At 54.8% G+C, this 12,069-nt stretch overlaps 1 protein-coding gene across 9 annotated transcripts in view; it reads left to right on the top strand.

Annotated features, from left to right (window-relative positions):
* The window catches only part of MPRIP (myosin phosphatase Rho interacting protein), an 89,285-nt gene that overhangs the window by 26,771 nt on the left and 50,445 nt on the right, over positions 1–12,069 (top strand). The window contains exon 4 of one of the 9 annotated variants that reach the window (XM_055576286.1): positions 3,545–3,618. The exons of the other annotated variants lie outside the window; for them this stretch is intronic. Coding sequence (XP_055432261.1) covers positions 3,545–3,618 — 74 coding nt within the window. The remainder of the gene's footprint in view (positions 1–3,544; positions 3,619–12,069) is intronic. 9 annotated transcript variants of the gene reach the window in all.

Genomic DNA, 12,069 nt, shown 5'->3' on the forward strand with positions numbered 1-12,069 from the left:
TGGGGCGTGCTGCACTCAAGAAGAAGGAAACCCTGGAAAAGCAGGGCTGTGGGGAAGGTGGTGGGTGCCAAGTGGAGGAGTTGGCCCTGCTCGTGGGTGAAGGGATTGGCTGGCGCTGCTCTCAGTGCAGGCGTACGGCCCCTCCAGGGGTAAAGGAGTGTCATTTCTCTGTGTGCCAGGGAGCGGTAGCCGTTGTGTTGAAGCACCTGTAAAGTGACATGTTTCCTTGTTGCCTTAGGAAAGCCCCCATGGTGGATGTTCTGAGAAAGCCTCCGGAGGCTGGCATTGTGGGGCTTGCAGGGCTGGAACGGTCTCTCCAACCCTGTGGTCTGTGTGAGGCCCTTTCTTCACGGCTGACTCCCGCCTCCACCTGGAGTGGGTGGCGACGGCGCCGAAGTTGGTGTGCGAGGCCTCCAGGGCCGCACGGCAGAGCTGCCGTCCTGAGGCTCAGCGGCGCCAGGGCGCACAGGTGCCGCCAGACAGCGTGCAGTGCCCAGGACGGCCCCACAACCAGTGCCGGCCCAGAGACCCTGTGTGGCCTGGTCAGTGGCTTACTTATGTTTTTTTAAGAGATTTAAGCATGTTTGACTTGCTGTCATCTCTGTTCTTACAAGGTTCAGAAGGACTTCTCGTGAGATTTCCCGGGAGTGGGGGGACAGTGGGGCAGGGCAGTGCTGGCTGGGATGCTGTGTGCCCGTGGAGTAGCCTGGGCTTGTTCTCGCTGTGGGGGTTTCTGTGGGGTGTCCTGCACATCAGGCAGCTGCAGGGCCAGCAGAGCTGCTCGTGCAGCTCACAGCCAGGGAGCAGACGGGCACCTCTTCTCACGGCTGCTCAGGGCAGTCAGACCTCCTCCCCACCCCGGCCCGTGTAACAGCCATCTGGTTGTTGGTCTCCAAGAGCAGCAGCTCCACATCCAAGCACTAGCTAGGCCTCCAAGATGAGAGGAGCAGGGCCCTGGCGAGAGCAGCAGCTCTGAGCCACCCCCAGCCACTGCTAATGTGCCACCCTGAGTTTAGTTTTGCCCCATCCCTTTCCAACTAATCTATTGCATGTAATAAATTGTAGCATTTTATGGCTAGGCCCTTAACACTTAGTCACAGTTTGTTTCAAATTGTTACTTGGGCTTCTACATTTACAGTATTACTATTTGTTTTAATTTGCTTAAGTGTGGTCTAACAAACTGGCTTTTTTCCCTGTGTCCCTAGGCCCCCGATAGTTCTTGGTCCCCCTCTCTGCACTGTCTGACCTGGGGTCTGGGGAGCACAGGTCCTGTCAAAATTGTTGAGTTGAAATCATCAACTTTGTAAGTGCTTTGCTGCAGGACTTCTGTTAAGCACTGGGAGGAGGTGGGATCTGGGTACTCCTGGGGGAAGGATTAGGTGTGTACTGCCTTGAAGCTCTTAGTGGTTCCTCAGCAGAGAGAGAACACACTCCAGAGGGCTCAGAGCATAGGTGGGGACTCCGAGTGGAAAGGGGCTTTGGTCCCTGGAGGGCTGCTTGGAGACACCTTTCTGTGTGGGGTCTCCTGCTGGGTCTGGGGCCTCAGGCTAGTTTGACTCCAGAGGTGACTGTTGCCTTTCTCTTCCAGGCAGCTCTGAGATGGGACTAACCTTCGGGATCACTTTTCCTTTTTTGGGAAATTTCTTTCTTGATACACCCACATACCCTGTAACTGGTGGGTGTGGAGGAGAGGCAAATTGCCCAAAAAAGGAAAAAAAATTTCCCAAACGCAAGCAGAGGTGAGGTGGGCTCAGGGCAGTCTCACAGACAAGTGGGAGCCTGAGCAGTTGGGCTGGGCCTCTGGTTCTTATGGAGAGGACAGAGGGAAGAGTCTGGAAGCCCAGCCGGCTCCCCCTCTCCTCTGCCTTTGTTTCTGCCCCTATGCTCTGCTGTTTCTGCGTCTCTGCCCTTGAGCGGTGGTGCTGGGGTCACTAGAAGGCTTTCCTGGGGGAGCTCCCCATCCAGAGGGGAAGCAGCCCCCAGTCTCAGGTGAGGTTGCTGGGCAGTGAGACTCGGGGCGAGGGGAGCCTGTGGCCAATGGGCTCTGGGAGCCTGTCTCTTGATTTTATTTTCTCTTCCTTTTCCTCTTGGAAGCCAGGCAAAAACATTTGTTGTTGTTGTTTGCTTTTAAACTATGGTAAAATATATGCAACAAAACGTACCACTTTAACAACTACAGTTGAGCAGCATTAAGCACACTCACACTGGTGTGTACCCACCACCACCACCCCTCCACCCCTCTCTGGACCTCTTCCCATCTGCCTGGGCCAAAGCTGTGTCCCCATTAAACCCTTACCACACACCCTTCTACTTCCTGTGCCTCTGGATTTGAGGACTCCAGGGACCTCCTGTAAGTGGGGTCATGGTACTTGTCCTTGTGTGTCTGGCTTGTTTCACTTAGCATATGTCCTCAAGGTTCATTCATGTCGGAGCACATGATAGAATCTTCTTATCTGGAAGGTCTGATGCAGTTAACTCGGCTCTGAAGCGAACTGGCCATGGGTCTCTCCTCTGTGATACCTGTGGAGAGGCTGTGCCCACGCTTCCCCGGCAGGTGTGTGGAGTCCTCCCACTGTGTGCCCTGAGATTCCTGGAAAGGCAGCCCAGACCACAGCTATGCTGAGCTGCCTTCACGGGGGCCGTGCTGCCAGCTCCTCAGTGCGTGTCACACCCCAGTTGTGTAGCGGGGAGAGCTCTGGTAGCCCTCATGTGTCTTGCTGGAGGGCAGCTGTGGGCTCATCAGTCCCCTGGGCAAGGCGCTCCAGCCAGAGGAGTCACCTCAGGGTCTGTGCTCACGGGCGAGGCGGTGGCTTGGTCTGAGCACTCCTCAGAGGAACTGAGAGCTGCTGGGCTGTGGGTCTGCCTCCTTTACAGTTTTCTTCCTTAGGACAGTCTGGAGGATGCTTGATCCCAGGACCTTTGCCTACTTGGTTTTCCTTGCGTTTGGGCCCCAGGGCAGAATGGGGAGGGACTCAGCTTGGCCAGCTGCCCGTGGGGACACTCCCCTGCAGCCCAGTCTCCATCACACCCCTGCATCAGAGCCTCCAGATTGCAGGGCCCAGGGACCACAGTTTCAGTAGCCACCCCTGCCACTTGAAGAGGTACAGGCACCAGAGCAGCCCTGCTCTAAGTGCTGGCTCTCCCTCCCCCACTTCCCCGCCTCCTGGAGCTTTCCCAGGCAGACTGATTATTCTGATTCACTGGCAGCCATGGTGGCCATCATGTCCACAGCCATGGCAGGAGGCCATGTGGCCACAGGAAGGCCCCTTTCACGGTGAAGCACACAACTCGTTGGGACCCATGTGAATATTAAATACAAAGCTGAACCACAGTGCACACCTTCTTCAGGGCAGTGGGTGGATTGTGGAGTCAGAGAAGCTTTCTGGAAGGAGTGGGGGCCTTGGCCACCACCCTGCTGGTCACAGGGGTTGCAGGGGTGCCATGTGCTTAGCCTGGCGCTCTGTCTGTGGCTGCTCTTCAGCACGTCCTCTATCGTGATGTTCGCTCCAGTTACTGCTTGACAGGTACTGCCCTTCCATTTCAGATAAGAAACCGAGGTCCCAAGAGATGGTGGCATCACTCAACTTGTGGGTGTCAGAACTGGGAGTTTGCGAGCTGGTGAGATGCCTTCTGGGAGAAGGACGGGTGCTTTCCCCAGTGGCCCCACCCCCCGCCCGCCACTGCTGCTGCTGCGTCTAGTGGTGGGCCGCTCGGCCGCACCTGGCCACTGCGTGTGGTGTGGGGAGGGGAGCTGGGTGCGGGCTGGCTGGGCTCTTGGCCTCCGGCCCACCCTCGGATTTGTCTGTGGCCACAGAGGGGAGCTCTGGTGGTTTTCCGTGTGCCTTCCAGCTCCTTGAACTAGACTCACTTCAGACTTGCAGTCGGGTGTGTGAATGTACCTTCAGAGGTGTGTGGAAATTGCAGTAAAGAGTTCACCCTGTGCCTCCAAGAGGCAGAGAAGCTTTCTGTGACCCCTGTCTGATGCCTTATGAATCAGTCTCATGTCTTTAGATTTATTTGTAAACCTTTCATGCATTTGGCCTGGCTTTGACCTCTGTACTTTTCCACCTGGGTTCAGCTTCCAGGGCACGGAGGCAGACCTACTGTGTCAGGGCTGGGGGCCCGAGGGGTGCAGGGAGAGGGCACTGGTGTGGAGTCTGTACCTGGAGGGTTTCCTCCAGTGCCCCTTCTCTGAGGAAGTGGCCGGTTTGCCCTCCACATGACCTCAGAGGCTCTTGGACCCACAGTGACCCCTAAATGTTTTCCTTCCCTCCTCTGCTCAGCTGTCCCTCCTCAGTCCTGTGGTTGCTGTGGTAAAAATGGCAGTTCAAAAAGTAACTTTAAACTTGGAAGTGTTTTCATCCTTATGTCAGCCTGTGAGCAAGATGGGGGCTGTGAAAGAGCAGGGGCCGCCCCAGCCCTGTGGGTGCTCCGCGTCCCGCAGGGCTCTGCCGGTGCTGTCACAGGCAGGCTGGCGGCCTCTGTCCCCCCATGGAATCCTGCACAGAAGCGTAACGGGAGCTGTAAACTGACGCAGTCTGGTGCTACTTCCGTTGAAGCTGTGCATGATCCCACCCTTCCTTCACCACCCACCAGCCCAGCAGCCCTGGCTGGACTGGACAGACCTCCCCAGACAGAATCACCCTGGTGCCTCAAGGCCCAGCCCGCAGCCTGCATGAGCAAGCCTGTACCACCTCTTCCGTGTCCGCCGGTTAATTATTTTTCCAAAATAATGAACTTAAAAAACATTTGCCAAAGTCTGAGTGCTTTACCAGTGTGAACAGCCACCCTCCCTCCACCCACCCCCCCGCCCCGCCCCATTCTGTGAGCTCTGAGGCCTCTGCAGGGGCTGGGTGAAGGGGAGAGCAGCCGGGGGGGCGGGGAGGGGCTGCTGCAGGACAGCTCAGCAGGAGTGCTCGGGAGCCAGGCCCCAGCCAGATGTCAAGAAGGTGACTCCAGGCTTGAGGCGTTGCACCCCTGCCTGCTTTCATTTTTAGACTTGAGGGCTGCAGCCGAATTCCTTGTCCTGTCTTGACTGAATCATGACAGCTACACACCATTTTCACCTCTCGGGGAGGGGTGTTGTCACAGTTAATTCCTTAATGACTCAAGTATAAGTGCATTGGGGTTGAAATATAGTCTGCAAAGGGCTCTGCCTCTGGGCTTTCTGCAGGCTGCCTTGCCCTGGAGCATCCTTGGGTCAGCTTCAGGTTACTTGGAAATGTTACGGTGGGTGACAGGAAAGGGCATGATGAACCCAGCTGGGACTGGGAACTCCTCCCAACCAAGCCCTGTTGTCCAAAGATCAGGGGTCAGCGGTGGCACTCAGAAGTGTCACGCACCTGCCTTCCTCAAGTATGACTCCCTGGGACGCAGAAGGCTGCACCCATTAGAGTGAAGCATTCTATGGTACAGGTGTTCCCTGGAGACTGGTGCCAGACTGTAGGCCCTTCTCACTGAGTGGAGGAAGAAGCCTGGGACACAGGCTTGTTAAGATGTCTGAGCCTGGTGTCTACTGGAAAGTACAGCATTCTGCCTCTGGTAGCTTTTTGTTGTCATTTACCACTCTACCTGCTGGCCTGGGTGACATTTCTCAGTGTGGAACAGCTAGGGGGTGGAGGCCACCAGTGGTTACTTATGGGACTGTTTGGAATGAAGAACAGAGCAGACTCCTGGGAGTTACAGCAGAGGGGTTTCAAGAGTGACCGGGTCCAGAAGTCCATTTGTGGTTGGGGAAATCCACCAGTAGGTATGGGGTTACCTGGTCCTGAAGGGAAGGTCTTGCTGTTTCCATGGGGCCTGAATCTGGGGCGGGATGGATGCTCTGTGCTGCCAGTGCCTCAGAGAGCAAAGAAGTTAGAGGAGAACATGCACGAGTGAGTGGGTGCAGAGGCTCAGATAGAAAGGAGCACGTGCATACCTGCCAGGTGGGGTGGGAAGGCTCTGCAGGTAACCCTGAATCATTCAAAGAACCAAGAGAGGACACACGCACCACTCCCGGGGGGGCTCCTTCCTCTGTCCCTGGTCCCCGGGACGCAGATTTCTGTATGAGTCTTCCTGCACAGGGCAGTGAGCGCTTCAGGGAGAGCCTGCTATTTGCCTGCATAGACGGAACCTTAAACTGTGCATGTGGGTGTGGGAGAAGCCCGGCACCTGTCAGCTGACCCAAGGGTGGAGATGAGTCTGCCATCCCCTTTGATTCTGGCATGTCTGTCGTACGCATTTAAGAAGGCTCTCCCTGCCCCGGAATCCTCCCTCTCCGACTTTGAGGCTCTACTGAGAGGACCTGGGGCCTGGGCCCGGTGAGTGCCTTTCTGTGTCCCTGTGCCATCCTGTGCGCCTTCATCCCTTCCCAGTTACCATGTGCTCAGTCATGGGCGGCAGGGGGAGACGCGCTCCCGACTGTGTCTGGTGCCCTCAAGCCCAGTGAGAACCACGGTCCTCTTTCTGACTCCCCTGGTGTGCCCACAGCTGTTGTGGGACACCCGTGGCTTGTGAACAGGGGGGCTGCAGGTGATTTTACGTCCTGCTGCCCACTTGGGGCCCCTGCCAGCCCTCTGCATGTGCACGGCTCTTACTCACAGAGATGGAGGGGGTCATGGGATGGTTGGAGCAGCAGTTCTGTGAGCTGATGGAGGGGTTTCTGGGGATCTCACTCTCTTCAGGGGTAGCAGCTGAGACTGGGCTGTGGTGGGCATCCTTGGTGGAGGTCCTTAGAGCTGTGGATAGACTTCTGTGGCACTGCAACTCTGGTCTGGAGGGTGAGCATCTGCGTTAATGGGCTGGGTGGGTCTGGCCCTCCTGCAGGGACAGGTGTGACTTTGGGTTTTAGGAAAGGAAGCAGCTTGGAATAATTGGTTAGGGAGCAAATTAAGTAGCAGTAGGGAGAGAACTGTCGAAAGAGAGTCATTTTATGAGTGTCAGCAACAGGAAACATTTGGGGTCCAAGAAACAAAGCCAAGTGACTGGTATTGGTGTGTGCGTGTGTGCACCCACGGTGCCCCACACATGCCTATGCAGGGCCGGGTGGCTCGAGGCCAGGCTGCAGAGTCCTCCAGGGCACAGCCCTGCGCCCTGACTTCTTGGGACCCTGTCATGAGCCCAGCCCTCCCTGCCTGACCGTTTTTTTTTTTTAACTTTCCTGGGAAACAGGCAATACAAACAGTCTGATAAGCCAACCCATGTAAGGTATTAAATGGAGGACTAGATCAGTAATGTTTATGTTATTCTGACCCTGTGAAAACTGCCACTCAAGCCACGTAATGACCGTGGCTATGTTTCCTTCCACACTTGGTTTCTCTTGACGTTTATGGTTGCCCTCCCCCATTCGTTTTGATTTATATTTAACTAACCTTAATTGAACTTTACACTTCTGACAGAACTACAAAGTTCTCCTTAGTGTGGGCAAGTCCTTCGGTCAGAGAGTCTTCTTTTTTTCATATTCACATCCCTCATGGAGACCTCTCTCTGCTTGTCCCATCTGGCCTGGCTCTTCTCCAGGCCTGCTGCTTAGCTCTTGACCTGGGCTTCCCTTCAGCTTCCTCCTGAGGGTTTTAGATTGATCTCTTATTTTTGGTTTGCTTCTCTACTTGGTAAAGCCTCTTGAGAATGGCACAAGGGAAAGAGTTTTGAGACCTCGCATGTCTAAAAATGCCTTTCTTGCCTATACTCTCGATTGGCAGCTGGACTAGTTATGGAATGTCAGGCTGGGAACAGTTTCCCCTTGGAGTTTTGAAGGCACCATTGTCTCTCATTTCTACCATTACCGTGGAGAAGTTCACATACGGTTCCTGACCCCATGCTGAACGAAGGGCGTTTTCTCTCTGGAAACTCTGAGGAGCTGCTCGTGAGCCCCTGGGCTCTAGAATTGCATGGGCTGTGCTTTGCTGTGGGCCTGTTTTCTCTCGTTGAACCAGAAGCCTGTGTGCTTTTCAATGAGGAAAGTTCAGTTCTTCTGGTCCAGGAGTTTTCTTGTATTTTTTTTTTTCTTCTGGTAATTTTTTGTTTCATCTTCCCTGGTCTTTACTCTCAGAGCTCCTGTTATTTGGCTGTTGGTTCCTTTGGACAGTCTCTAATTTTATTATCTTTTTGCATGGCTTTGTTGTTCCTGAGACCTCATTAACCTTGCTGTAAACCCTTCTATTTCTGATCCCAGTGATCCTGTTTTGTTCTATTCTGGTTCTTATGTCAGTTGTGATACTTATAGTTTCTTGGGGCTCATTTCTTGTTCTCTGTGTATCCCTTTTTATAGCATCTTATTCCAGTTTCATGGACGCAGTACTGTCTCTTATAATTCCAGTTATTTTGAAATTCCATTCTGTCTCTGGTCTGACTTGCTTTCTTCTTAGTTCCCTCCCTGCCTCTTTTGTCTTGGGCTTTCTCAAATGACTGTGACCCATAGCTGTACATTTGCATTGAAGAACATTGAAGAGGTTATGTGTATGCAGGGCTTATGTGGTGATTGGCTGGCCTTGTCTTAGAAGGACAGTCAGGCTGGGAACTGGAGAGCCCTCAGATCCAGGTCCTCCCCTCTCCTGTCTGGGGCGGCCTCAGCTTTCAGGATGATGACTTTCATGGAATCTTCCACCTTCTGCTCCCCGCCCCTACCCCGCCATGCACACACACCCCCACCACGCCCCCCGACACACACCCACTCCGCCATGGTGCTTCCAGCCCTGAGTCCAGAACCCCTTCAGAGAGGTCCTGTGGGTGCTGCCCATGGGAGCCTGCCCTGTGGGCTGGTGCTCCTTGAATGGGGACTGCCCAGCCCTCCTGCCCATCTTGCCTCTGAGGTCGGCGGAGGTGCTGGGCCAGCCCTGAGCGTGAGGAATTCTGGGACCGCTTGAGTCGGCTCCCCCGGGTCCCTCTCCAGGTGTGCACAATTTATTTACTATCCCACATCTTCTGCTTTCTCCTGTTTTTTGTCTTTGAGAGTTATACCTTTTAAAAATCTGTGGTCATTTTTTATCAGAGTTTTATCAGCAACTTGAATGCATCTCCGTGTGATTTTGGCCGTGCTTGACTGGAGGCCCCTCGTGCGTTTCAGGAGTCAGTGTCCACACTGGGCATCCCCCTCGTGAGCCCCGCTCCTCTGTCCTCTCCTAGATCGTCTGTGGGGCAGGTTGTTGCCCTGGGTCTGCACAACTCGTGTGCCTGGTGGGGTGTCTTTGAGAGTGAGCGTAAATATGCCTGCTGTGGGTGTGTGTTCACCTCCTGAATTAAGGCTGCAGTGCCTTTTATGAAAAAGAGATACTTTTCATCTCTTAGGAAACAGTTCTTCTGGTCCAGGAGTTTTTGGATCAAGATGAAATTCTTGATTCTCTGGTTGGAAACCCCAGGGTTAACGATGACCGCTGTTCCAGAAAAGTTAGATGGAGACTCCGTCTAATCTCCCTTTGGTGAATAAGGCCCTTGACTGACTGGGCCCAGGCCCCTACTTGCACCAACAATAAGACGCTTGTTGGCAGGGGCTGGGCAGCTCCTGTAACTGATACTCTGGCCGCCGTGAGAATGGCCATGGGGGTGTGCGGCGCGGGCCTGTCCTCGCTCCGGGCCGTGCGCGCTTGTTCCCTCTCCCACACCGTGTGTTTTCCTCACGGTGCTCCCTGCGACCTGAAGGAGCCAGGAGAGGGTGATGCGTTCACCCACTTGCTGTGTGCCGTGGGTAGGCTGGGAGTTGGAAAAAGGAAGATGAGGAAGAGTCCTGCCGTCCAGAACCTCACAGCCGATATCAGGCAGGAGGGTTAGCCGGCACGGGGGCACGGCCCTGAGACACACATGCCCTGCCTGGCCCCAGAAGTGCTCCCTGCAAGCTCCGGATCGCCCTCGGGAGGGACAAACTCAGAGCATTCCAGAGGTGGGCGTTCAGGATTGGTCAAAGCACACAGATGGTGGTAGAAGATGGGACTAAAGAAAGGGATTTCTGCCCCCCAAAGCCAGAAATAAATATTTCATGGTGAAAAAAGATCGTTGTGTTTAATGAAACTATGCTAACGGTTCCCTGTGTCACCCTCTGCAGCACAGTCTTGAACAACTACCTGTTAGGTCACCAGGTACTGTGTTTACTCTGTTCCGTACTGCAGGCATTCAAGTCGCTTGGAAGTGTTTTCTTTCTTCTTTTTCTTTCTTTCTTTCTTCCCTACTCTCTTCCTTTCCTTCTCTCTCAGTATAATGGTTCAGGCGACGATCCCAGAAGCAGAGTTGCTGGGTCCAGGCTGTGCACCGTCTTGAGGCAGTTGATAGTTACTGCCAGATTGTGCTCTGGAAACTCCGTGCTCCTCAGCTGGGAGGAGGGTGTCCTCTCCATTTTCCTCCCTCCATGTCCGGATCCCCCAGGTTTGTGTGGTTGTCCTGGAGGTTGTAGAGGGGTGCTTTCTGAGCGAGGCACCCCACAGACGGTTAGACCGTATTTGTAGTCTTAAAGAACTGATACAGCCTGAAGCATTGGAGCCCTGATGATAACTGAAAAGCCTTATTTTAGCTTCCATTTCATTCCTCCACAGTCAGACCAGAACCAGCGGCAAAGGAAGTTGGAGTGGTTGGCATCACACCTCGGCCTCTTGCACCTCCCCATGCTTCTGAGAGCTAGGGGACTGGAGCAGGCAACTTAGGGGTGGCCCTGCCAGGAGCCGGGCACCACTGTTCCTTGCCACAAAGCTGCTGTGTGGCCATGACATCTGCCTGGCTTACAAAGCGTGGCAACAGCCTGGAGGGGTGGGGTGGGGTGGGAGGGGGCTGCAGAGCCCTCTGCTCCTGCTTGCTTCCTTTTCCCTGGAGTCCGACGCACCCTCCCTGCCTGCTGCACGTCGCCCCAGGCCCTTCTCTCTGTCACCCACTGGCCTTTCAGAGTTGGACCAAGACAAAGGTTTCCGGCCCCAGAATGTCCCTGCTTGCTTAATTCCCATGCTCTAAAAATATCCGTACAGAGCTTCTTCCTGCCCAGTCTCCAGTCTCCTCCCTACAGAATCCGCCTGGCTCCCCCTCCCCCTCCCCCAGGGAAGAAATAAGATCCCCGTTTCATTGCTCTTTCTAGGCTCAGAGTGGAATAAATAAGAAACGCCGGGTTTCCACAGTTAAAAGGGGAAAACTGCCTTTGTTCGGCCTGGAGGGCTGCCACCCGCCTGGATCTGGGTCTGCACTCTGAGGGTCCTGCCTCCTGCTCTGGGAAGGGCACCAGAGAGGAAGAAAGATGGGGGGGACAGGAGCCCACGTGGGGTGGCGGAGGGAGGCCAGCCTTCTGCAGCCGGCGGGCCTCCTGCAGTGAGTTGCTGTGGGAGTGAGGCCGGGCTCCCAGGCCCCTGTCTGCCTGGTCAGTGTGGACCAAAAAGGAGTCTGTGGGAAGCCTCCACCCTGGGAGGCTGCGGAGGCTCCTGCAGCTTTCTCAGGCATTCCTGGATTGGGCTGGAGCCTCAGCCCCTCCCCCCACCCCCAAACCCTGGATGCGTGCCTAATTGAGGCTTCATTTATTCCCCCATTTTCTCAGCTCCGTAGAAAGAGACAGGCAAGTGGGTGAGGCCTCCTGATCCTCCTCAGAGCATGGGGGTAGTAAGGGGTGGCTGGGGGAGAGAAGTACTCCAGGGTGGGCCTCCTCCATCCCAGAGGGGCTGTGGAGAGGGGAGGGGCAGGGAGGGGAGCCAGGGCAAAGGGGCTGCCAAGCTCGGCAGTGGTGGGAAGAATTTCTTTTTTTCTCCCCACTCAGAAACCCAAAAATAGCCATGTCAAAGGCACAAGCCTTGCAAGCTTGGAGCCAGCTGAAAGCCATTTGCTTCTCAGCCCTCCCTCTTTTCCCTCCTCTTCCTCACAGGCCCTTTCTTTCCAAACTCCTGCCCAGTCACGGGAGGACGGGACCCCCCCACACACACTGCTAGCCGCAGGAAGAATGGACATCCTCTCTTCCATTGCTACCCCAGACTGCGCCTTCACTGGTTCCCACAGGGAAGTCTAAACCCACTGCCCTGTACCCTAGTGTAAAAGGTCGCCCCTGCGTTTGCTTTTCTTGTAACTTTGAATTTGCTGATTAAGATTTCTTAAAATGAAGCAAATCTGTGGCTAAAATGTAGACAATTAAAA

Source organism: Bubalus kerabau, chromosome 4, assembly GCF_029407905.1.
Source record: "Bubalus kerabau isolate K-KA32 ecotype Philippines breed swamp buffalo chromosome 4, PCC_UOA_SB_1v2, whole genome shotgun sequence".
Lineage (NCBI taxonomy): Eukaryota > Metazoa > Chordata > Mammalia > Artiodactyla > Bovidae > Bubalus > Bubalus kerabau.